The sequence below is a fragment of the Aptenodytes patagonicus genome, chromosome 4, assembly GCF_965638725.1.
Source record: "Aptenodytes patagonicus chromosome 4, bAptPat1.pri.cur, whole genome shotgun sequence".
In the NCBI taxonomy this organism is placed as follows: Eukaryota; Metazoa; Chordata; class Aves; order Sphenisciformes; family Spheniscidae; genus Aptenodytes; species Aptenodytes patagonicus.
This window is the reverse complement of record NC_134952.1, coordinates 174,408-200,739: the sequence shown is the minus strand read 5'-3', so window position 1 is coordinate 200,739 and position 26,332 is coordinate 174,408. Positions and strand designations below refer to the sequence as shown.

At 49.5% G+C, this 26,332-nt stretch overlaps 1 protein-coding gene across 7 annotated transcripts in view; it reads right to left on the bottom strand.

The window, feature by feature from the left end:
* Positions 1–26,332, bottom strand: part of DYSF (dysferlin) — a 107,546-nt gene that overhangs the window by 15,393 nt on the left and 65,821 nt on the right. For all 7 annotated transcript variants that reach the window (XM_076335619.1, XM_076335621.1, XM_076335624.1 and 4 more), the window contains 10 exons: positions 22,906–23,004; positions 22,052–22,180; positions 20,679–20,834; positions 18,861–18,952; positions 16,426–16,596; positions 15,693–15,835; positions 13,008–13,147; positions 11,008–11,096; positions 10,647–10,742; positions 6,804–6,945 (listed from right to left, as the gene is read on the bottom strand). In XM_076335619.1, the coding sequence (XP_076191734.1) occupies positions 6,804–6,945; positions 10,647–10,742; positions 11,008–11,096; positions 13,008–13,147; positions 15,693–15,835; positions 16,426–16,596; positions 18,861–18,952; positions 20,679–20,834; positions 22,052–22,180; positions 22,906–23,004 (1,257 nt within the window). The remainder of the gene's footprint in view (positions 1–6,803; positions 6,946–10,646; positions 10,743–11,007; positions 11,097–13,007; positions 13,148–15,692; positions 15,836–16,425; positions 16,597–18,860; positions 18,953–20,678; positions 20,835–22,051; positions 22,181–22,905; positions 23,005–26,332) is intronic.

The window sequence follows — 26,332 nt, the reverse complement described above, 5'->3', positions numbered from 1 at the left end:
CAACCCAGGTCAGAGCCCGCGGGTGCTGCGGTGCCTTATGGTCATCTCCCACGCACTAAAACACAACTGGGTAAGTGTCCCCCGGGACTGACCATGCAATTGCTGGCAAACGGACAGGACTTTGGGTTTCCACCTTCCCTCCTTCCCATTGCAACGCCCACGGACTTGCCCGCACTCAAAGCGAACAAAACCCACACACTGGCCACGTGGGTGCTCGCTGCATCCCCCTGCCTCCCCAGCACCCCTTCTACCCCTGAGAGCAATGCCCTGGCTTGCCGGGGACTCCCTGCCTGATGAAGGATGACTCAGGCAGGAGTCGACCCTTTCCGGGTGGCAATGCGGAGCCCGTACAGCGCTAGCACGATCTGCACAGCTTTGGCCTTTCTTGTGGAAAAACACTGCAAATGTGGCTTGGCTGGTGGCGAAGCTTTCCTCCTCGGAGCCCCGTGAAGCTGGGGACACGGCAGAGCAGAGCTGTAAGGGCAGGCTGGGGAAGGAGGAATTTGATGCTGAGCTAAGTTTATGGGTCCATTTCAAGGCAGTGTGAAATTTGCCTCCGTGATTAAATCTAGCTACGAAAGTTCACTATAAAAACAACCCAAGGCAAGAAATTTATTTCCTAGCCTTTTGCAAGACATAGGAAGGAAGGGGGCTTGAATTATTGTTTGGGGGTTTGTTTTGCAGTGTGGGGGGGAGAGAGGGGAGGCTGATGAATATTTTACGGTCCTGAATAATGCAGCAGGGGAGGCAGGAAAAAAAAATAAGCTCATATCACCAGGAAAGTGTTGACAGGGCTGCATTTCTTCTGGGTTGCTTATGTGCTATGGAATACAAAGTAAGGAGCAACCCTGCTTTTTCGGGGAGGCCCCAGCATGTTCGCACCCAAGCAAGCCTGTCCCGTTTCAGCACGTGCATGTGGGAGAGCAGCAGGTCCCTCATCCCGCAGCAACTGGGGAGCCCCGGCCACACAGGAGACCCCCTCGGAGGTCAGCCAAGAGGAGTCTCTTCTCCTGCAGGAGCCAGGACAGGCCGTCCTGCAGGGCCATCCTTCAAGGTGTTGAGAAACTGCTTATCTGAGCCTCATCCCATTGGGACAGTTCATCTATTTGTAATAAGCGGACAGCTGAGCGCGCTCATTAGTGCACTGGCTACTGGACTAACTCGCCTCTTTGATCTTCCTGCTGTTGCCAACTCTGACAATCGCATCGCAGGTCTCGTAGCACTTGGTTTTCTCCATCTTCCCCTGATCAGGATGGCAGCTGAGCAAAACCCCAAGCGTACAGCATCTGCTGCACATTCGGGCACAGCCTTGCCAACACCTGGAGGAGGCCTCCAGGCGTCACCACACCATAAATGTGAAATAGTCATAATATTGGTCTTGGGGCACATACTCTCATTTCGGTCCCTGGAATCGCTTGCTGCAATGCTATTTTCTCAGCCTCCCATGCTTTCCTTCTGGCTGAGTTTATTAGGCTTTGCCAGGGACATGGGGCCGTCCCACTGCCCTTTAGGGAGCTCCAAGCCAGTCCCACTCCTGGCCAGTTTGTGAACAGCACTGTTGGACCTTCAGTTCTTGACACAGCCGCGCCTTGCTCATCCCTCTCTGCACATCCATTGGAAAGCAAAATTCACAACAGTAGCTCCTGTCTGAATATCACAGGGGCTGCCGGTGCATCCCAGGTCATGACTGCTGCCCCTGTCCTGCTACAGAAGACTCCTGTGTCGTCGTATCGGCTTGTTGCAGTCCCATTAAAATACATAATATATGACTGCTTTGTCTAGCTCTGCCTTCCTCTGAAAAAAAATGTACTTGGAGCCCATTCAAAATGTTGCGTTTTGGCTAAATGTGGAAGGAAAAGGAACATTTTGTGTTTTGCTTTGGTTTCTGATGTCACCGAGAAAAACAGGGAAGGACACGATAAAGGACAGGAAACGGGAGAGGAAAAAGTCCAAAATTAACAGGCAATAGCCTTTTTTTTAGCTTTCCGACACCAAAGAGGAATGAAAATTTCAATCTAATAAAATATTAACTGTTTTAAACAAAAATCAGTGCTTGATACTCAAAATTTCAAACTAAAACCAACCGGACCACAGAGATTTCTTCGTACACCCTGGAGATTCAGCAACAACCGCAACAGAACAAGGGGATGACACAGGGACCCAGTTGCAGAAACCTCCCACACGTGGCTATTTTTTTCATAACAATTAAACAACGGAGAGGCCACACGCTTACCTCCCGGGTAAACTCTTGCCACTTTGTCTGACAAATACACCGAGCCCAGGCTGCCCACGAGCCCTCAGCTGATTTAGAGCATCGCACTACGAGCTGTCACTGCACGGCATGAGCCTCCCCCATGCAAAATCAATTGCAACGGGGACGTCCCCGCGTGCCCCACCGCTGGCACTGGCTCCTCGTTCCCAGCTGGTGCGAATCTGCTGGGCGCGGAGGAATGCACCAGCTGATCTGCCCCAGGTGAGGGTCTGGCCCGTTGCAGGTCGGAACTGTCAGTACCAGGAAGATGTCAGGACACTATAATGAATTTGCAGACAAAGTAACCAGAATCGATGAAACCAGATGGAGCTGGGAAAGCCTCAACGCCAGGGAGGGAGGAATTTATTCTTGGCTCCACTCAGCAATAGAACAAAACAAGCTGTGAGTTACAGCCCCTTCTGCCCTGCTTTTCCCTCAAATGCCTTTGCACTTTTCTCACTAGGTGGGTTTAAGACCCCAAACCTCGCTCTTTCTCATATCGCTCCTGAAGACCTATCTCTAGTACGATTTCTGGGATGCCACCAGCGGATCAGTTATAGAAAAAACGCTTCCAAATGTCAAGTTGTTGTTATATTCAACGCCAGAGCCAGCAAACTCGGAGACTTCAGCTGCACCTTGCAGAAACAGGGTCTCAATTATTCAAAGAGATATGTGCAAGCATCACCGATACCTCACAGCCACAGGGTTATTCCTGGGATTATTCTACAGGACCACCTACTTCTAGCCATGCGAGCAGCATGCACCCACCACTGCCAGATGCCAGACGTCCAAAGACCTCCAGCTCAAAGTCAGTGTGGTTTTGTGCCCAGGTAGGCTGCAATTAATCTGCTTAAAACTTGGATGGGCCCCTTTAGTTGAGAGCACAAGGTGGAAGAAATGCATGTAAGAGCTCCTTGAAAAAGAGCCTCAACACAGCTGCCCCAACCTTCCCCCTGAATAAACCAGACAGTTGCTTGCAGTTTCTTCTACAGTAGTGGGATGGGTCCTCTTCCAATGGTTCTCTTTGTCTTTGCAAAACAGAATATTTTATGTTCTGGCATCAATACTTCATTTTCTTGTTGACACCTAACACCAAAGTCTAGTAGCAGAACAATACGAAGACAACAGCTATGTTCCTTGGTCTGGTTTCTGCCAATGACATGGCATGACATGGATTTGAAATTGCCAACAATGCTCCCATACTCATTATGTTCATCTCCTAGAATTTCTTTTATGCAACGCTTTTCAGATGGTATATGACCAACCCAGCCAGGTCTTGGAAGCTCCAGCTTAGTGGTTTATTTCCAGGTCCACTCAGGCACCAATAGTTTTTAACTTGTATATTGAGATGCTCTTGAAATTCTACCCTGAATGTTCATTTATGCAGATGACATTTGCTCAGACATCCAGTGTCAAGCTTTTTCTGCCCTAGAGGACATCTAGAACTCAGATTTGGCAGCTATATTCAGCTACCGCTGTAATTGGCACTTGAAGCTGAACATTTCAAAATCAATTTCATGCATTTTCCACCTCCACAGTGCCTGCGAGGCGTGGGAGCTGAGCGCCTCTCTGACTGGGTGCCCAGTGAAACGTGATCCACATCCAGCCTATCTCGGCATTGCTCTCGATAGACTCTGGTTGTACCATGACCATCTGATAACATTGTCTGCAAGAGTCAAGACCTGCCAGGCTTAGACCTGGGGATCTAAAGTTTAAACCCTGCAGGCATCTGCTCTTCTCTCTGCTGGCTGGCAGCAGAGCCTTGTACTCATCTGGGACCTGGACCTGCCTGTTCCTCCCCTACTTAAGTCAATATGCAATTTCATGCAAACACGTCAGGGGCGCTGAATCTACTTTTCTACCCTAGATCCCCCTGTGAAACAACAGCACTCCAACATGCGATGTGGATTGACCCTTTCACCAAAACGACTGCATGGTTTGCAGCCTAAGAAACTGTCTTCTTGCAGGACTCGGCAAGCTGCAAGCGCGCTGTGGCCGTGCAAATGACACGGCTTGACTTGTCCTTGGCTGCTGGAAAAAGATGGCACAAAAAGAAGCGAGAACTGAAGAAGGAAATTCTGAATAAATGCTGAGAGAGGACGTTAAAGAAACATGCATTTACATATTTTCAGAAGAGCTGTCCCGAAGATGGACTTCCTCTTTCTTGGGGATTTTTTTGAAATTCAGAATGGGGTAAATTCCTTTCTCAGAAGGAGAAGCAAGATCTTTATAACATTACTGCAGCAAGAGAAGATATGGATGGAAAAACATTCTGAAATGGTTAAAATGTTTAGAAAGCAGGAATAAGGGCCTACACTTCCAATCTGTAAGTTGAATTGATGCTCACAGGATTTACAGGCTCCTGCTTTCCCTTGAGGTGTCCCATGGGAAGACTGAAGCCTCAAAACCCCAAGCAATCCCAGCGCTTTGAAGCTTTGGAGATAAAGTTCCCAAAACTTCCAGTGTTGCGGCAAGGATTAAACAATCCTGGCTACCGCTGGCCATCCCAAGGCTTCAGGGTCCGGTTCCACCACGTGGCACCTGGGTTTTCCCCGGGTTTGCAGGCTCCCAGATCCCCCCAGACGTGCACACCAGAACTAAACATCGCGGAGACCCTGCTGCCCAGAGGCATCCTTGCTCTTTTGGGAGAATATTTGCAGTCTGGGTTGGGATGTCCCATTCCTGCGGTCCATCCTGCAGTGCTAAAGGGAGCTCCCGTCTGCAAGGAGGTGAGTGGAGCAAACAAAGGAGAGCAAATTGAAAGCTGCTTTCCTCCCAGCAGTGCTCTCTCCAAGGGCCAACACCAGCAAGGCTGGGCGCAGGTGGCTTTTAGCAGCTCAGAATTTGCCATCTGACCGTTTTGATTTAAATTCCACTTTCCATCGCCTGCGTTTAAAGTTCGGTGCATGGGCTTTTACAGCAGCAGTAATGAACCTGGAGTTCAAACAGCACATGGCGAGATCAAAAATTGCCAGAGCGGAATGTGTCCCACAAATACAAAGCATGGCTTTTCATTCATTATTTTTTCCTTTACAGAGAGGTTTTACAAGCTGTTTATTTTCTGATACAGTGTTGGCAGACATGTGGTCGGAGAGGAATCAATATCAGCACAGTGGGATGTATTTTCTTAAACGGTTTATAGGGGGGTCTTTGCTTTTTCAAAGGGGGATAATTGAATGTAGTACACACTGTACTTTTGATTTGTTTAACATGAAGCGTGAAATGGGTACAGCTATGATTCTGTCAATCAGTTTAACTATCCAGCGACTCATTTTGAAGCTAGGCCTCCTCGCGGGGATCGTCTGGCTCGAGGGATGGGGAATTTGCTCAGCATCTTCCCTGCCAAAGTGCCAGTTCCAATCCAGGCTGTGCTGGGACCTTGCTGGCCCCACAGAACAAGCTGGGATGGGTGTCCCAGGTGAGCTTTGTGGATGCAGGTGGTCCCACTGCAACGAGGTGTCTGTATTCAAACGAACACCGAGGTTGAGTTCACAGCGGCAAGGCAGGGAGCAGGGACAAAGACTCAGGGTTGGGTGGCTGAAGGGGTTTGAGCTTTCAGGGAGGTGCCGCAAAACAGGACCAAGTCTCGAAAGCGGGGGTTGTCCCTGCTGTCCACACAGACACAGGGACCCAACAACACTCCTCTTAATCTCCAGGTGATGAGCAGGAAATTTAAGTGAATAGATCTCCCTCCCCTAAAGCGTTCCTTGAGAGCCAGTCCAATTCTCACCGGCGTTTTTCCACGTATGCACCCCAACTCCATCCCTGTTTCCTTCCCTCTGTGCAACTCCCAGTCCACATCTGATCATCACATTGCCCTAGCTTACCTAAGGGACACCAAAAGCAATAGCCAACTACAGATGTAGGAATGAGGGGGCCAAAATCACATCCACTTTTAACTCCCCAACCGAGTACACAGCTCTCTTACTAGACCAAAGGCATCTTCACCCTGAATCCCAAACCAAAACTTTTCTTCCCATCCCCGCATCAATGGTACATCCCAACCCATGTTCCCCTACATGCCCCTCCCGCTTACCCCTTCAGGCACTTGGAGGCAGCTCCTTCCTTTCACCCCTCTTTAGCCCTTCTGTGAAGTTATTGTAGAGCACGATGCCCGTTATGCTATGCTGGAGGCCAGAGGTGCATACCTAACCATCCCCATGGAAATGCCATCTCCCATCTTTGGAGTAACCCTGTTGTTGAGTAGGCATCTTGGAAGTCCCATGCAACCAGGAGAGCACTTTGACACCGCTGCACCAATATTCAGCCGCCTCCAGTCCAGAGGAGTCTTTCCTGGGGGGGTCAGTCTCTCCAGGCTCTTTACACAAAGCCGCCTCTAATTCTGACCCCACAAATGTTGTATTCAAAATGTGGATTTTTTTAAACCAGTTTCCCCACCTGTCCACAACTTTGTGTTTCAAATAACACAAATGTAAGGCTGAGCCTTGCATAGCTCCATTGGTGCTGCAGTTGTGCAGGCCTTAGATCATGCAGCGCATTTCACCCCAGAGTAACTATGAGAAGGTAGAAACGTCTGTCCAGGGACACTCACCTTTTTTGCGATGTAACACATTTGCTCAGCCGGGAGGTAGTCAAAGGGGAAGACGAATCTCCAGTTGAAGTTGCCCTCTCCTCCCATAGACCTGTAGTGCACATCTGTTTTTTGCTTGTTCTCCTCGTGGCCAACCAGCCAGCTGCAAAATGTAAACACGTTGCATGAAAAACTAGAAACACACCAAGGATTTTGGAGTTCACTCAACATCACAGAGGCCATAAGCAGGTAATAAAATTAGTTTATTTTATCACCCCTGTGGATGCCTTGGGCTGCTATCTGTAGGGGTAACCTGGAGCCCGTAGGAGACTTGAGAGGGAATGCAACAGTCCCTGCAGTGTTGGGAGATGAACCAGTGATGGTGGTAGCAGCCTGAGAAGCTCTGCAATCTCTTCTCCTCCCTCCCCTGAGTTTCACGGATGATTTAAAGACTCAACATCACCTTAAGCTCCGGCTCGAAGTTGTCACTTACCCATCCATAGGCACACATCAGCTTCTAACCTGCCTTGGTGAGAGCTCCTTTGCAGCCACCCCAACCAACTGACCTTGTAGTTAGCCCCTAAAGCCAGTCCTGTTGATGAGGCAACCACGCTAAAGGGCCAAAGGGCCATTTTTTTCCCTCTACTCTCTGTTAAGTTCTTGAAGATTATTATTTGAAAGTCCTAAATGGCCAAGAAGTTCTTCCCCAGGAAAATCCCAGAGTGGCCAGACCCTGATGTGGCCAGGGTGCTCCCCAGCTGCTCCCCTTAGAGACAGGTCCTCGCAGCACAGTTCTCCTCCTGGTCTAAAAGAGCTTGCTGTGGTCACTCCGCGACCAGTCCAGGGGCAAACTGAAAACTTTCCATAACAACTACTTTTTTCCAGCTGTGAGTTTTGCAACTGTCAGGTTTTCATTCTGCCCTCTTTCCCTGTCCAAGATTTTTCAGTCTTCAGCAATCAACGAAACAAAACAAAACAATAAAACACATCCATTTGTGTATTTAGAGCCCTTCTGGAGGAAAGCCAGAAGATTCAGAGAGAATCTCTAATGAAAACAATTATCTCGTTTGATTGTTTTCCACTTAAATTGAAAATAAGGTTTTTTTGCCCAGCTATACAAATGATTCCCTCTTCTCCAGCACTTGAGAGGAGCACATGACCCACCCCAAATGTGTTGTGGGAGACAGGGAAGGGAGGTCTACTCAAGTTCATCCTATGGTACACATCACATGCACATGTGCTACACGGAGAGCGAGGGCTTGGTGGCAGTGGGAATTGTGTGATGAGGCTACACTAATACTTAAATTGTGGCTGGATTATTTGATTTGATCTGATAGGATGCAAATGGCAAGCCTGTGTGTTTATCCACATCCTTCAAAGCTTGGCAGGGACCCTCGGAGGATGCAGTGTGAGCGCCCTCTCCTTGCAGGCAAACAAAAGGACAAACAAATGGTTTGATTTGGATGCCTCTTTGGCACATGGGTGTTTTTTTTTTTTTGTCTTGCAGAATTTGCTGCACCCTCCCCACTGCAGGAAGGAGATGCCAGAAATCAAAAGGATTCAGGTCACAGTGCCCCAGAATTAAAAACATAATGTAGGAATGGCCATGCTGACCAACCAAAAGCCCATCTTGCCCGGTACCCTGCCTCTGACTGGGGCCAACAGCAGACACCCAGGTAAGAGCACAGGACTGGGGCAAACACATCCTGATACCTTCCCAACACACCTCTCCAGACTCCAATAATTTGCAGGTCAGAGATTTCCTGAGCTATAGATAATGTTTTTGTACTTAACAGGACTGGGTGGATTTTTAGCCCGTTAATTCATCCAGTATTTTTTAAATCCATGCGACTCAAGGTATATGCAATATCCAAAGGCAAAGTTAGGTTCTTAAACCTAAGAGGCAACTTTGTTCTCAAAACTCGCGCACGTCCCTCTTTGCTCAGCACGAGTGTAAGATTTTGGAGGACCCAGGCCATCCGTTTATTTAGGAGCCCAAAAGGGGATGCAGCTGAGTTTTAGAGATGCCACATAATAGCACATAAATCTTAGTAGTGGTGGTTGGTTGGAAGGGGACTCTGGAAACTTCTAGTCCAATTGGCTCAAAGCAGTACTGGTTTTACCTTGAAATATCTTGAAAAACTTGCAAGATGACGAGCGAAAACCTCCCACCTCCCACGTGACCTGGTTCAGTGTTGGCCCGTCCTCTTGGTGAAGTAAAACTTGTTATTGGAAATTTCACTATGAAAACAATACAAAAATATCCTCCATCTACGACAGCGACAGAGAGGGCTGTTAACTCAAAAAAAAATCTTCAGTTCCTAATGAATAGGATTTCCCTACACTACCACTTTTTTGTCTGCCTACAGCACAAGTCTTTAGGAAGGGAAGGTCCCTCTGCACTCAGCCTTGCGCAACCTAAACTTGATTGAGACCTCTTCATGCTATTGTAAGACTATCAATAAATAACTGATTAAATTAAATAAAATAAAAGGCAACTGCCTCAGGCATAATAGAAAAGCTCCTATTTCATTCACCTGCCTAACTGACTCGACAATGATTTACGTATTATGTAAAAGATAAGGTCCAAGAGACTGAGATTCCAGCCCTGGCCTTGCCTAATGGGTAAAATGGAGAATAAACTGGCAATAGCCTCCTCAGAGAAGCACTGTGAGATCTTCTGAAGGAAAGCCACAGGTAAAAGCTCCTTATCCATTGGGTTCACCCTAAAGTAGGCTCCAGCCCCTGCTCAGGAGGCGGTGGTGAATGGAGGGAACGGTCCTCACCAAAGCGGCACCACGCCACGGTGGTGAAGGTCACTTTGCCCACAGGATCGCCTCTCTGTAGCGCAGATGCTTAAGCACAAGAAGGACCATTGCCTCCCCTCCCAATAGGATTATTCAGGTCTGATCCAGAGATGCTGGATGCATCCGTCTGGCACGTGTGCCAGATCCATCCATAGTGATGCAGCCATTTAGGGGGGAGGATGAGGAAGTTGAGCAAGATTTTTAACTCATTTACAGCACTGCGAGATTTGCTTGGTCGTTGGGGATGCCAAAAGCCAGGCGAGGGATATCAGCAAGCGCTGGATGCTCTCGCTTTCCCGGTAACACCCTGCAAGCGCTACTACTTCAGAGCCCCGAAGCGCACAGAGCAGCTTAGCTGGAGCTGATAACAATGCACTTGATGCGAATACCAGGTAAGCAGTGCGCATTCTAGATTTACAGGAGGAAAATTGGGATTGTAAAAAAGGGATTTACAGTCTGTTTCAAAATCCTACCTCTTCCTGTCCATAAATCCAAAGAACGCACAAAATAAGTAAGTCCCTTGGCTGGGATTGCACCATTTTACACAAGATAAAACATAAATGGAGTCAGGCAGAGAAGGGAATGTGCCAGAAGAGTTACTGCTGGTTGCCACATTTTTGTGTGTTTCAAGGAAAAAAGGGAATTCCAAAAAAAGCAGCTATGCAAACACGCCAACCTATGTATATGGAACAAGCCCATGGCTGTCCCGGGAGAGGAGCTGGGAAGGAGCCGGCGGTGGAAATGCAGACTACGTGCCCCTCTCTCCAATGGCTAGGCTGCTTCCCCACATCTTATCTCTCTAACTGTAAATATTGCCATGTAAGCATCCAAGAGATGCAAAGAAAAACGACATCGTGAAGCGGTTATGAGCCCAGCAGAGACGTGTCTGCCAAGAAGCTGGATCCATAGCTGGAGAGGTGTGAACGGCCCCTTCATCCCAGTGGGGGTTCATGTCTACCACAGCAATGTTGATGCAAGGGCCATGTTAACTCCTTCACTGCTGCTCTTGTGCCTTCAGGCTACGGTACCCGGAGGACGCAGAAGCGGGGTGGCTTACCCTTTGACGTAGATGTCACTCATCTTCTCCCCGGTGATGCTGAGGTCATCGAGGATGACGTCCTTGGTGTTCCAGATGATGCAGCGCAAGAAGAACCTGGACAGCCCCGGGAACAAAAGCAACGTGAGAGGGTGGAAATCTTGGTCCAGAGCCCACCTAGACAGCCTGGTTGTGCTACTCAGCTATTTAGCTGAAGGAGCTAAGACGTGAGTCATCTTTCTCTGAAGATGAGCCCACAGAGATGTTTCTCAGCTAGGCAGGTGAATCCCTCCCCATCTGACATCTCCAAGCCCTCTCCTCTCCCCTCACAAACAGAAGGTGCTGGAACCAGCACCGCACTAAGAAATAAAAAACAAGTTACCTCTTGGCTTTGCGTGGTGTGATGTTGAAAGGGGGGCCAGGCTGACCCAGAGATTTCGGAAACAGGTCCACCCACATCTGTAGCTTTCCCTGTATGGAAAGAAAGTCACGTGAAGCCTGGTGAGCCTCCTAACTGGGTTACCTTCACCTCCTCAGTAAGACCTAGCAGTGGAGAGAGAACATATCAAGTGCTCCAGTGTTCCTTAGTTGAAAACTGAGGTTTCCCTAATGGAAAAGTGTCATTAAGTATTATATTAAAATTATTTTATTGATAGCTGTGTATACGTTAATGGCTTGCGATATAGAAGTGGTTGGTCTGGATAAGCTGAAGGTGCACTCTGGCTTTACTCTCCACGGCTGACTACCTTTACATAGGGACAGACTAAAGACTAGGTCCATGGGAGGTGTTGGAGAAGCAAGCAGCTCACTTGTTTTCCATGGTGTCACCAGTTGTCACCAGCTGGACCGCTGGTTTATGGGCTTCTGACCATGGGAGTGGAGGATGGGATGAGGAGAGGGGAATCTCATTCCACTTTCACAAAATCCTTCCAAGGAGAGAGCAGCAGAAATGCAGCTGAAATCTTGGGGGGGGGGGGTGTTTTTAGGTGGTCTTTTTTACTGTAAAACACCAATGGGTGCCAATAAAATATTTTATTGTGCAGTCTCAGGGGTTGAAAGAAAAAAAAAAAAAAGCCATCCTTTGACAATCAGCCCATCACAGAGGGGTTTGTGGTTTGCTTGCTTTTTGGCAAGAAAATCTTCCATTTCAGCAGAAAACTTTAAAAGCCCAACCTGGCTTTCAGCTCACTACGAACAGCCCGATAGAGCCAGCCTGTTCTGTGGCTTTGCAGCGGGTCAGAGCCATGTTTTTGGGAACTGCCCCGAATGCAACACGTACTGAGTCACACAGGTTAATCCCCTGGACCCAGCGTCACCCCTGTGGATGCTCTTGGTTAGAAGCACCGGTGCAGGGCAGACCCTGATCGCTCTGCCCATATGCAACCCCGTGTCATGGAGGAAGCACCCTTGCTAGTCTCCATGGCTGGTCCAACAAGACCATGACACCTGTACCAGGTGTCCCATCACCATCCCATCACTTAAGAACAGCACAGACCCACTGGTCACCTGAGAGCAGCCATGTCCTGCCTCTAACCATCATTTTCATTGGGTGAATTAACATGAAAAGGTGTTAAGAGTTGCTGCCAGTGCATTTACTTCTGCCGGCAACTCTCCTCCTCCACCATTGGAGAGGTGGTCTGGTTAAAAATGAACCACAGAAGGGAAATGGCTGAAACAGTGCAGGTCAGTGGCTGTGCACATTTACACCAGCTGCAGAGCCGGTCTCTTGAAACTGCCTTTGCAACGCAACTGGAACATGTATGACAGATGATAATTAATCATTTTGTTCTTCAGGAAGCAGCATTTTTTGATTCAAATGCATAAACTACACATATGCGTTAATCAAAGAAAAGGTGTTGGGCTAAATGCAGATACCTGGATTTCGATTGGTTTTGGATGGAAGCCCGTTTATCTTTCATTTGGCTTAAAAACATCCAGTCTGCAGCAGTACTAACACTTTACATCTCCAAGGGCGGGTTCATGCTGCAGAAGTCATGCTGCTGCATTGCCAAAGGAGCCTGCAGTGTCATTACCATTATAGAATAATTCTGCATTAAGACTTTCAGATCAGAAATGGCTTTCCCACCAAAAAAAAAAAAAAAACAAACCAAAAAAAACCTGTGAGCAAATGCTGATGAAAATGAACACAGGAGGCTGGAATCGATCTCCCTGAGCAAGTCAGCCACGGAGATGAGCTCCAGCCTGTGTTTGATAGCCAGCGGTCTGCCCTGCCCCGAAAGCTGACTCCCTTCCCTGGGAACAGCCCATCTCCTGGGGCAGGTATCCCCAGCACGGCTCCGCAGCGAGCCAGCCACCTGGTTAGCATTGGATCGAAAGGAGATGATGCTCTTGGTCTTGTCCTGGACACGTCACACCACCCACCTGCTCGATTTCTGGCTGGAGAGGGCTGTAAAGAGGTCTCGTCTCCACGTGCTCTGGCACCAGCCCTTGCTTCCGCAGCGCGTACAGGGCGAGACGCTCCTCCACCGGCCCCAGGTGGGGGTTGAGGGGTTTGCCATCCTCTGCCACAGAGCAGACAAAGAGCAGCGTTATGCCACGCCACGGCCGCAGCTGTGCAGGGCCGGATTCTGACCGCCCTGTGGGAGCTCTGCAAGGGAGCAAGCACGAGCCCACCAGCCTCGCTGCAGCCAGCAGCGAGCAGGAGGAGCGCAGCCTCCGTTTGCAAATCCACCATCATCACAAACCCTCCGGGACACAGGGCAACCTGTTCCCGGTGGGACACGTGGGCAAACCACCGTGCAATGGGACAGGGACCTGTGGGGAGTCTCGTACAAGTCATCCCCCCCCACCTCAAATCACAGCAAGTGAAACATTGCAAGGCCCAAGTTGAAGCACATGGAAAGGAGAGCCCGGTCTTTGATCCTGCTCAAGGTTTCAGGCTGCCTAAAATCATAGCAGTTGGGGCTGCAGGGTCCCCAGCAGCCCTCCAGCCCATGCTGCTGCTCTGCTGCCATTCCCACCCCCCAGCAGAGGTTTATCTAACGTGTGATCAAAGCTCTTCAGGGAGAGGAGATGAAAGGGTCTTGTCTGGTGCAGTTTGCAAGCACTCATGTGATGGATATTGTTTTAATCCCATCACTTAAAACCATCCAGGATCTTCAGCTGGGCAGAGAGGGGTCCCGCTTCTTCTCTGCTGGGTTCAGGGTGAAAGACAGAAATGAGAGGAAAAGGATGGCCATGCAGGCACCACCAGCACGGCTCAATGGCCAGCCCTAGTCCCTGCTCCGGTCCTCACTGCTCCCACTGGGGTATTTGTGGTCTTTCATCAAAACGGACCAGCGCACAACAGCCACAGCAAACACCGAGCCATCCATGAGCAGACCTGAAACCATCTCCACCTCCTCAACCCGCTCCACGCCAGACCCTAATCCCTCCACAAATAGGTCAGACAAGACCTATCCATAAGGGACATCTTTGCCTTCTCTGTCCCGGCATTCGGGATCCCTTGTTACATCCAGGTACCGAGGATGGCCAGCTTGGCCTCGGCTGAGCCTGCTCCTGCCTCCCCATCCCCACAAGCCATGCTGGGACTGGTGGAGGACATTACCCCCAAGACGCTGCCTTTCAGCCACAGCGTTTCAAGGCCATGCACCTTCGAGGACCTTTGAAATGAAATGCGCTCCATAAATATTATTACAGCTCTGCAACTTTCAGGTGATATATCCCAGCTCCTTTCTTGGCAATATCTTGAAGTGGTTAACTTCAGACATATGGGCTATTTCCCAAGCAGTGGAAACCTGGCGTGTGTGCGTGTGTGTGTATGTGTGTATGCACAGGAAAAAGAAAAAGCCCCTCTCAGAAAACAACAAATGTGGGGGTTACAGAATAATGGTCCGGGTGCAGTGCTTGTAAATCCCATGCTCTCGTGTTTAATAGCTTCACTTTATACCGCCAGGTTCAGATCTGACATTGCTCTGCGAACACAGCTGGTTTCCAGATCTCCTTGAGGTCAAGCATCAGACTTTGTTCTGTTTTTTGAACTGATTGCCATTAAAGCAGAGGAAGGTGAAAGGCAGGGGCTGGGAGAGGGGGGAAGACCCCGCTAGGTTTAACACCTCTCCAGCCCTTGCTGAAAACCTTTCGCATAACTAGAGGCTGCAAAGGAGCCGTTGCTTCCCCACTCCTCCTCCTCCTAAGAGGAGAACCATGAATTTGTGCCTTGATTCCCAAGAGCAGGGAGGGGGATCAGCCCTGGGCTGTGCCGTCTTGTGCCTCTGCAGGCCAAGTCCTCCTTGATGGCTCTGCACTACTGTAGTGGCCTTAACAAAGTCAAACTGCAGCTCCTGGGCCATACAGTGGGGTTTCACCTCCTCCCTGGGCCAAAACACCCCTTCCATGCTTTAAAGCAGACTTTTCTCTAAAAGGCAAACTTCTGCCCCCAAGGATGCCAGTCAGACGGGCATGAGTTGATGCCCAGGATATTGCAGGTGTCAGTGTTGGTGGTTTTTTTGTGCAAACAAGAAAATGCCTCCCCAACACTCGGTGATATTTTCCCCTCGCTGGCAGAGGCTGATTCTGCACTTCCAGCTAGAGCACACCTCGCCCCCGAGGCGCGAGCCGTGGTGCGATACGCTGGGCACTGTGTGTATGATATTGTCTCCCTCTAGTGACTCCAGCCCCAAAACGCAGAGATGCAAACGGCACAACTGCTCCTCCAGCCCAAGCAGCAGCTGGAAGATCAGGCTGGAGCCTCTCTGGCTGCGATGGGCTTTGCCGCTCCCAGCCTGCGTGTATTTGGTTTGCTGCAGGCAGCAAAGGGCAGTCACTCAAGGCCAAAGTTAACGTGGCTGGATTGCAGGTCTGGGTTCACCTCCGGGGTTTGGTGCAGATCCAACTGCAACCTGCAGCCTTCAGGGCAGAGCCAAGCTTGGGAAAGGTGCAGAGCCAACCTGGACAGCAAGGTGAGGAGGATGGGGATGTGCCCATCACCCAGTCCTGGCCTCCATGATAACCCCCCACCGTGACCTGTTCATGACCTCCAACTCCATCCATTGCTCTGCATAAAGGAAAGCCATTTGCAACGCCGAAGCAGCCCCGTTACCTTACCCAGTTCAGAGAGGATGTACTCTTGCTCCCTGAAGATGACCCGGTCAGACTTGTAGGTGGGGGCCTTGTAGTTGTGCTGCAGGGAGAAGAGGTGAAGCAGCTGGGAAGGACGGAGTTGGTCTCGCCACTGGTTGGGTCCAGAGCTGAAACCAAACAGGATGAAAAACAGCAGCTCAACACGTGATAAAACATCTTCCAGCCTCAACAAGGGGCAGCAGCAGGGTTACACCAAAGAGGGCTGGTCTGAGGAAGGTGCAGCCAGCTCCAAGTCTGTGCTCGCCTTGGCCCACTGGTGAACGGGGCTGCATGTCCCACACCCCGCTCAGCCCCAGCTTGCAGGGCTGGGGTGCCCTGATAGCCCCCCTCAGACCCACCAGGTCACCCTTCAGCTGGCCCTGTGCATGGAGGGTGTCCTCACCACAGTGTGCCTGAGAGGCATCAGGGATATAACAGGATCTCCCCTAGGAAATTTCTGTTATTTGAAGCATTTCACACTTCTGGAGGAGAGCCAGGGCTCAGGGAAGTTCCTCAAATGTGGGGCTTCTCTGGTGTGAATCTGTCTCTCTAGAGAAATCTCTGCGGTGAAGTACAGCACTGCCCAGGTCCCCCTGGGACAGCCCTGGGACAGCAGACCCATGGGCTGAGGCATCACCCTGGTCCCCATGGCCAGCTCGGCACCGCACAGCCCTGGCAGCTACAGAGACCCACTGCCTGAGCTCACAGAGGTACCTACACGCAGTAGGTTTGGGGGAGGCCACAGCGCGCCCCGTATTTCGACAGGAACCGGTTCTCCAGGTCTATGACGGTCTCCCCAATCTTCTCATCCTTCGACAAGAGGTCGTAGTCGTAGAGCGTGATCTTCAAGTCCTTCTCCAGGGGCAGAGTGCAGCTGAGCTCGAACATCCTGTGCAACGGGAGCCGAGAAATACCCATGAGATGGAGGCTCATGCTGCTGAGTGCCCCACGGGAAACGGACCCACACACCGTCCCAACCCACCAGTGCAGGAGGGACGGTACGCCCACTGCGCATCTTCGCCGCGTTGGTCCAGTACTATTGGTCCTGTGTTGTACTGGCGTAGCTTGTGGATGCACTAAGCAAGCACGCTTTGGGTTTCTTTTTGCCTGGGTGAATTACTCTCAAGCAAACTTTGCCCCTGATTAGTTTTTCCATCTGCTAATTGGACATGACGGTGGTCACTGCAATGTCCAAGGAAAAGAGCCGCAGGCGAGAGTCAGGAGTCATCATTGCCATGGAATTTGAAAGGGGGAGAAATGACAGCTTTGGAAAACCATCTGCTCTTTGAGCCCAAAGAGCAAATGTCCAAACCAGGAGTCAAGCCTGCCCGGGCCAAGCTTGTGGTCAGCGTGAGACTAACCCCCCAAAGCCTCCTTGTCCTCTCCTCCCGGTTCGAAGCACCTTTTTTCTGTGCTGTCTCCTCTGCCATCATTACACCACAGTCCACGCACTGACATAACATAAAGCAAGAGCAAACCATCCTCTCCCTCTTCCAACAAAGGACGGCAAGAGACAAAGCACCAAGACCCCACCAAAACACAACACCCCGATCCAGACCGAGCTGGCACTCGTGGATGTCAGCGATAAGGAAGGTGGTGCTGCAGGGTGAGCGGGACAGTCCAGGTCTGACCCAGCACTAGCAGGAACCCCTCCACCTGCTGCTGAAAGGCAGGGAGAAACGCGGTGCCGATCCCCACCACCAGCACCCACCCCACAGCAGCTTTTAAGGAGGGGAAGTGAGTGATTATGCCACCAATTAAGAGTGCAGGAGGAACTGGGGTCAGCAGAAAGTAATTAGCTAAAGCTGGATGGCAGCCAGCCGCCCAGGGAAAAGCTCGTGAAACGAGACGTTTAATAGCCGCCAGCAGCCAGGACCTCGGTTTTACATCTTGCTTTAAAGACCGGGTGGGAGGTGCAGCGCGCTGTCTAGACGGCCTCTGGCCGGGAGCCAGGCTTGGCGAAGGAGGACTTGCTCTGCCAAGCAGAGCTCACCAGGGTCTGGCTGTGGGCTCTGCGACAGGGCAGCAGGTCCTGGCCCACCGGAGACCAGGGCTGCCTCGTGCTAGATGGGGAGCAACCACTTTGCATTCACCGTAGGAAAGGCAGAGCTGCCATCTCCTTTTGGCAGAAGAGGAGGAAACGGCTTGTCTAACGCACGCTGTCCTCCACGGTCTCACCAGTATCACCCTCGCCATCCCTCTCCCTTTTGCTCCATTCTTGCAGACGGTGTATCTCCCACTCTGTCTTGCTTTGTTGAGAAGATGTCACGGCACTGACATCCTGAGCTGCCTAAGAAAACCAGCTGGACGTCGTGTGGAGTAGGGCTTGACCCCTGTTTGTGCTGACGCATAACTCCCTACGTCTAATCCCAGCTTTTCCGGGAGACCAAAGTCCTATCGGCACACGGAGGCTGAGCATCAGGTTTTCCTCTACCTCCCTCTGCTTTGCCTGGTCCCTACGGTGCTTTCTGGCTCGGATGAACACTTTTTTCTGAAAACAATGTTATCTTTTGCCTTTTATCGGAAGTTTGTGGCCCTACTGCAAGGCAAACAACTCAACCAGCCCATATCATGTTTATAGATAATTTTCAGGGCATCCAATTTTGAGGTGTGCCATGCCGCAGCCTAATCAAACAGGCCTCCATTCATTGTGTCTTTTCTTCAGATTTTTAACCAAAATGCCTAAATGAGGAGCAGAGTTTCCCCAGACTCTCTCTATCATCACTGGGATGAGGCAGATGCCTCCACAAGGGAATCTCAGGTCTAAACAACCATCCTGACGTCTCTGTTGACGACAGAGAAGACCCAGTCCATGCTCCATGGCTCAAAAGTCCCAGGGAGAAGATGAACACGAGCCATGGTGGGTAGGATGGTGGTCGAGCCAAGGCCAGGCTCACTTCAGCAAGGTTGGACATGAGGCGAGAGCATGCCATGGGAATCACAGAATGGTTTGGCTTGGAAGGAACCTTTAAAGATCATCTCATCCAACCCCCTGCAATGAGCAGGGACATCTTCAACTAGATCAGGTTGCTCAGAGCCCCGTCCAACTTGACCTGGAATGTAGGTTGGAATGGGAAGCTCTGGCTGGCCCAGCCCTATTCCCTCAATATGACATAAAAAATTGCAGGGACTCCAAACTGGATCAAAACTTACTTTCCAAAGACAGGCTCCAGCGTACAGGGGAGGTAATTTTCTTGGTCATTTATGGATTTCTTTCCCACTGAAATCTTCACATAGGGATCGCACTAAAGATGGGCATGAAAATAAATGCAAGAAAGAGTCATTGCACAGCAATATTGATGGCAAAGGAATAACTCTGCCTCCCCTTGTCCCAGCAAGCAGGATCTTCCACCGCCCTTGAAAAAAGCCTATTTTCACGGATAGGACAGTCTGACCGTTAACTCCTTACTACAGATCTGTGACCATCAGCAAGAGCTACCTGCACTGCAATTCCTTTTTGAGGATGACCGAAGGACCAGTCAGCAGTGTGGGACAAGAGTCCAAGCCCTTCTGAGGCCCATGGGATGGAAAAGCAATAGAAGAGCATGAAAAAAAATACTTATGGCTTCTTCGATGGACTGGGCTTGCTCTGAAGTCCTCAGGATGTTCCCGTTCTCATCTGAGTCACCTATTTTGGGGTTCCATTGAGGTCATCATTTTTTAAGTTTGAGGTCTACTCAAAAATAGATTTACAAATGTAGGGGACTAAAATGTCAAAGGAAAATCATTTTGTTTCAAAAAATGTGGTTCAAAACCATTCATTTCCAAGATGCTGCAACAAATTTAAAAAAAATAAAATGGAAGCATACTTTAACTTAAAGGCTCATTGTGCATCTAAAAATTGTATCAGATATTTTTACATTTTTAGCAAGTTTTTAAGCTTCTCTCTCACAACTAAAACTATTCCGGGAAACGAGCATAAATTTGAAAAGTCGTTAAATGAACTCAAGTCAGCATTTTTGCCAGGGGAAGGAAAAAAAAACACTTCACCTAAAAGATGTCACCCAGCTTGAGTCCAGTACCTAGAGGGACCCACCATCTTACTCATCTCACATAAAAATAAAATTTAAAAAAAAAAACCACAAATGGGAAAGATATTGGTTAGATATGCTCCCTGGAAAAAACATCCAGGCCAAGTTCCTCATCACTTTTCCTTGACCTGTAGATTTTTTTAAGAAGCCAAGGATGGAAAAGCAGTGCTCGGGGAAGGCCTGCAGCGTGAGGATGGACCGGGCATCCAGGGCTCTCCTTTTGTCTCCCCTTGGCTGTGATGAGCTTTAGGAGACATCACAGCATAGGGGGAAAGTCTGTGGGTCAAACTGGGATTGGTTTCGGTTTTCAGTGTAAAAAAAAGCATTTTTTCTACTCCTTCTTTTTGAGTCTCTTACAGGAGATTTCTAAGAAATTGAAAACTTTCATTCCAAGTCCATTTTCAAAAACTGGGCAGATTAAAAAGCAGGGGGGTTGCTCATGTCAAAATATTTCCCATACTTTTTTCTAACTTTTTCCCTATTTTCCAGTGGAACAAAGAGTGAAGAAGGATTTTTCCCTGACAGGGTTTTTTTTTGTGCAAAGTGAAACAAAATTAACATTTTCTTTTTGAACCAGCACAATTTTCTTTTTGCACTGAATTTTTCTTCCAGACTGGCAAAGCTTTGCAAAAAGCAGTCATGTGAAAGACATGATTTTGTTTCTTTTGGCACCAAGGCAAAAAAAAAAAAACCTCATTTAGCTATTTTAACTAGCACTACTGAAAAATCCCTCAGGATGGAGGAAGAGTTGGCTCCTGGGATTCCCAGATGTTGCAATGGAGGCAGAAAGAAGGGGTAGATTTTCTCATTTTTGCTCTCACTGTTGTTTCTAAATTTTAAGCCATATATGCAAATTTTGATCAATTAGGGCTGACCTGTTGAAAGACCCCACCCCGTGAGCCAACATTGAAGGCCACCAGAGCTTTCCCCAGCAGGATACCTTTCCATTGGTGTCCTTGGGTTGGAGGTCGAAGGCCCGGATGATGTAGACCCTGACAAGACACTCCTGGGGTCCTCTGGCCGGCAGCTGGTGGAACTGCCGAGGTGGCACTGGGACTCGCGGGTCATCCGGGAGAGGGTAAATTCTGAACGAACCCTGTGAAGGACAAACGTGTTCAGCTGCGCTTGCACATCCACACGCGTAGATGGGTCTCGTGTGAGCAGGCTTGCCACCACAGTCTGGATGGTTGCATAGAATCACAGAATCATAGAACGGTTTGGGTTGGAAGGGACCTCTAAAGGTCATCTAGTCCAACCCCCCTGCCGTGGGCAGGGACATCTTCAACTAGATCAGGTTGCTCAGAGCCCCGTCCAACCCGACCTGGAATGTTTCCAGGGATGGGGCATCTACAGCTACTACAATGCTGGAGACAGAGCCCAGGCCCTGACCCTCTTCTGGTCTACTAGACCAGACCATGTCCTGTCAGGCTCTTCACGGTCGAGGGAGACAGGAGCAGGGTGGCAAGCTGCCTGTATCATTCATCCCTTGCCTGAACATGGATGCACACTCTGTTATAAGTCTGCACAGGGCCACTCCAGCCTGTTTGTCCTTTACCTCTTCTACTTCACTGTCCTTTGAGCCTTTGTGCTATTAAAGAGGCGTGAAGGACCCTTGCTAAGAATCAGTCCCCTCAGGGTTTAAGGCTGAGACTTTCTCTGCAGGGACAGTTTTAAGGGTTCCTGGACGAGGCAGCTGGTTCCCGAGAGAGGGACGGGAGGAGGAGAGAGAAAATGCAAAAATTTACAAGTTTTTTGTTCACCAGAGCTGATTTCCTCCCGGTGAAGTGGCAGGAATCAGTCTCTGGGTATTGTGCGGGGGAGGAGAGTGCTGAGTCAGAGCAGGAATTAAAAGAAAAAACCACCTAGAAAAATTTAATCCCTCTTCTCTTGCAAAGAGGCTAAAGGTTAAAAAGAGCAAAAGATGCATCGCTCCTCTGCACTGGACAGACACCTCCAAAGGGAGAGCGCTGAGCACCGGCTTGGAGAGACCTTCAGTGCTCCCACCACCGTCCCGGAGAAAGAAGATGCTCCATCGCTTACATCCAGCGTTGGCTCCAGATGGGTTTTTGCTGGAGGTTGACGACGCAGCCTGGACTGGGTTTGAAGCATGCAACGCACTCGCTGCTGGGAATACAGCAGCCAGACCTGCACAGGCAGGTTGTTCAGACTGGGCCCAGTGGTCTACTTTAATGGCCCATTTCTCACTGAATTCCTACCCAAAAACAGTCAATTGGCATCATCCCGCTCAGCAGCCAGACCTTCCACCCAGCAGGGTGCGTTGCCGGGTACAGGTAGAAAGAGAGACCATCACACCTTGAACTCCCCCACAACCGAGGGGTCGTCATTTGAGTCCTGCGACCGGCCGCGATACAGCTTGAAGGTGTGGCAGAAGTCGGAGAGATGTTCGAAGTCCTCCACGTTCTCCAGCTCCGTCTCGTAGACCTGGGGAGGGAGAGACGGGGGCGAGGGCAGGGACTGCTCCCGGGCAGAGGGGGACCGGCAGCGTGTCCCCACCGATCTGGGACAAGACTTGACCCAAGCTCCTTGGTCTGGGGGAAATACCACCCACTGGGACAGAGTCCTGGGACCTGTCACCCTTGTTGCCCCCCCCCAGGACAGTGATGAAGAACAGACATTGAGCAACCCTACAACAACTAGCAGCACATCACGGAAGACCCAGACTAAGCCAAGGTGTCGCAGAGGGTTTTTCATCAGCCAAAGAGACCTTCCTGCTGGGAACGTTTTCCTTAAGACCAGGCAAGGTCTTCCCCATTTTAGTCCTATTTGGGCTCCTGTGTTAATTTTAGCAATTCTTGTAACAGGGTACCTAAATGTCCCTCTTCCCTAAGCAATCTCTGGCATTCCTTGCTGTTCCCAAACACTTTTCAGGGTGGCCGCTCCCCACCTCCTCTGCCACTTAGAAAAGTGACAATACCTTGAAGGCTGCAAAGTAGAAAGTTACCAGAAAGGATTTTACAAAGAAAACTGAGTTTTCAAAATAGTTATTTTCTAAAACAAAAGTACCTGCTCTCAGGGGAAAATGACCTTTTTTTTTTTTTTTGTCCTGGAAGAAAAAGAAGCCTAAACACTCAAAAAAATCAAAGCTTGTGGAAAAATGTCATGGAGAGTGCAGGTCCAGTGAGCCAGAATCAGCCAAGGCCACTTACCTTCAGGGTGTCAAAGCCCTTCTCTAAATAGCAGCCACATTTTTCCCTCTCTCCTGTGGAAGCATAGAATTTGCTCCACCAGTCAATGAATTCTTCCTCCTGGCAGCAAGAGATACCAAAGTTACGCATCTCCACGAGCAAACCCCGACGATCAATGACAGCACCGCCTCCCATAATTGCTAGAGGTGAACTTCTGCCCCGTGCACCAACCCCGTGGCACAGCCTGGGTTTGGTGGGTCTCTGTCCTGCAAAGGCGATGAAGCTATCGTGAACCCAGCCTGCAGCTACTCACTCCCTGGTTTCAAGGTGCTTTTGGGATGCTTCCAGCCCAAATCCAGCTGTTGCAGCCACAGCAACACCATGGACCTAGACCTGCCAGCAGAGAGGGTGATTCTCCATGGGAGGACGAGGTAGAGCTCACAAGAAGCAATATGCAGCATTTTTAGGCCAGGGGCAGGTTTTGGCCAGTTTGGGTGGTGGTCTTCTCAGGACCGCAGCGCAGGACCACACAGGGGATGAGGCAAACTAACTCTTGTGCTGACATGGTCCTGACAGCCTGAAATTCAGGGAGGACGTGAGGACTGCTCTTAAACTCAGCCCCCGGTTTAGGCTTTGCCTGGAAGGTTTTGGGGCTTCTGGGTTTTGGGATGGGGATTGCCTTCCTGGTTTGTGTCCCAGCACTACCCAACCTCCCCATCCAAACAAAGCACACGGGCAAACAAGTAAATGCATAAAATGCATAGACTTCCACCAAAAAAAAATGGTCCTTGGGTGCTGCACCTCTCTCAGGAATAATGTAGCTCTCTTCTCACTGATATTATACAAAGAAACGGGCAAATCTCATACAGCCTAAGCCTCACAACCTCACAGCCCACAGCCGCAATGCCATGAAGGAGCATTTGCCTCATCTGCTATGCAAACTGGATTCCAGCTCCGAGGATGCTGCTCCAAGAAGGCGGCCGGCTGCCGGCTTCAGCAAATGTATATATTTTATAAGAGCACCATTCTTGAAATTTATACAAGCAAAGATGAAGGGGCTTTGACTGTGATTCATGAAGCATTCCTGAAAAATAATGATGTCTTATTTTAGAAGTCCACAAAATTCCATCACACTGACCTAATGGAGGAATCATAATAGAGGTTTATTGGATTTATATTTTAAGCCAACAGTGCAGGCTTTAAATTGCTATCTTGAATAGACATTGTTTTTAATAGAAATATTACATAAATTAACTCTGAGGCCTCTGCTGCCTCCCTTTTTTTGGAAAAAAAAAAAATTGCCTTTCATCGCTTCCCCTGTTTTATTGTTTAAAAAGCTACGCTCTGACCATCGTGGCTTTACTACGACATTCCACAGGTACTGAGTTACAAAGAAAGCACTTAAACTAATCTGACGACTCACCCATGGTATCTTCTGCAGCCCCAAGACAAAGAATTTGGTTAGATATTTTTGCTGATTTCTACTGACGTTACAAAAAAAAGGCGGAAGAAAAAAAAAAAAACGAGGAGGCAAGGGGAGCAGCTGGAATATTAATAGCGAAGGACATTAATCCATTTGCCTGCAAATGGGAAAGCCAGGGAAAGCAATGGCTCCACCACATGAGCGACTGAATTCAGGGGTTTCATTTACCAACCAGGCGATAGCCAAAATCACCTCCAGTGTTTTGTCTTGGGCATGGTACAGGACGGTCCTCAGAGGCGGGGTCTGTGCCCTGAGCCCTGGCACAGATGGCTGAGGGACCTCAAGCATCCTGCGTGCCCTCTCCAACTTTTGCATGGACCCCATGAGCGCTGCAGTGTGGCACACGCCCATGGCTGAGCACCGCTTGTGGATAAATTTCACATCAAGTGACTAACAGCTAAAATTTTTGCTTGGGGAGAAGCTTACTCAGATGCGGTGAGCCACTGTCATGGTTATCAGAAGGTTTGCTGTCTCCCCATCCCTGCTCATGCCTTCTTCCCCCACAACCACAGCTCCCATAGAGCAGGGACCACCATAACGTGGGCTGGCACCTGCATCCCAAATGCCCTGAGGCTGGAGTCAGGACTGCAAACGTCTTCCCATTCAGTACTGAGATAAAGTCAAGACCTTTCAAGCTCCAGGGTGCCCAGCTTTGGCATTTTCTGCTAAAATGGAAAGGTCAACATTTAATACAGGAGCAGCAGAAGAGGGTCCAGGACCATTTCACTAGGCAAGAGCCTGAATGGGACCATTTCATCAGTTTTCCGGGAAAGGGGCAGCAGGAGAGCCCCTTCCAGGGGGGCATCCCGGAAGAGAGGAATGTCTAACGGCCAAAATCACGGCCGTTTCCAAAAATAAAGAAATTCAGATTTAAAAAAAAAAAAAAAGTCTTTAAAACCAGAATTTCACCAGCAGGCTGCAACTTCCCACTTGAAACATTTCTGGGATTATGGCTTGGACACAGCAAAAGCACGCAGACACATGCTTAACTTCAATCGGGTGCGCAAATCCCTCTGAAGTCAATGAGGCTCTTCAGACGCAGCCTTAAGGGCATTCTGGATCAGGCCTTCGGATCAGCAGAGCCAGCAGCCGCCGCTGACTTACCCCCTCCATATAATAGGGAAGGAGGTTTAAGCTGTGCCTGATCTCCATGTAGGACTTTCACCCAGGGCTACGCACATTGCTGTTGAGGGTATTAAAATTCCTCCCTCCTCCGGATGCCAAAATATAGACCTGTGTCATCCCGGCAGCTCTCGGGATGTTTTCAATCTCATTTTGTTTCATCCGGGGCGGGGTGGGGGGGGGAATGCACCAGTTTTAACCTCATTTTTGTTGGGGAGGCTGAGCCAGAGCGATTTTCTCCCCGCCGCCCAGGGTTTCCTGCGACTCCAAGCCCGTCCTATCAGATGCATTCCCAGATGGGGATAGCGGGAGCCTGGGCTTATCCAGCACAACCCAGTTTTCACAAAATATGTTGAAATGGTCATTTCAGTCTGGAGCAAAAGGAGAGAAACTTCTGGAAACCCGAGAAGTTGCCACACAACAGACATATTGGCTTCTGGTGAAACTTAGTCCTTATCATCACCCTACAGGTGGGGGAAACTGAGGCACAGACAGGTTAACATCCAGACAGCAAAGCCAGGAGAGCAGAGCAGGCATGAGACAACTGAAGTCTTTATACTTATGCTTGCTCTCGTAGTGATTACCCACTCTTCCCTGTGGGAATATAGATAATTATAGCAATAATAAATATTACCTCTAAAGAAGCTGAGCCACTGCCTCAGTCTCAAACGTACTCGCACCTCACATCTGGGAGGCAGATTTCCTGCTATGGGAAAGCTCTGCAGCTGGGATGAGAAGATCCCTCTAGAAACAGCTTGGACATTTATAGATGCAGCTCCCCAGCTGTTTGTTACCACGCTTTTGCAGGAGATGACACCCAGCATCTCAGCCTTGGAGAGGGTG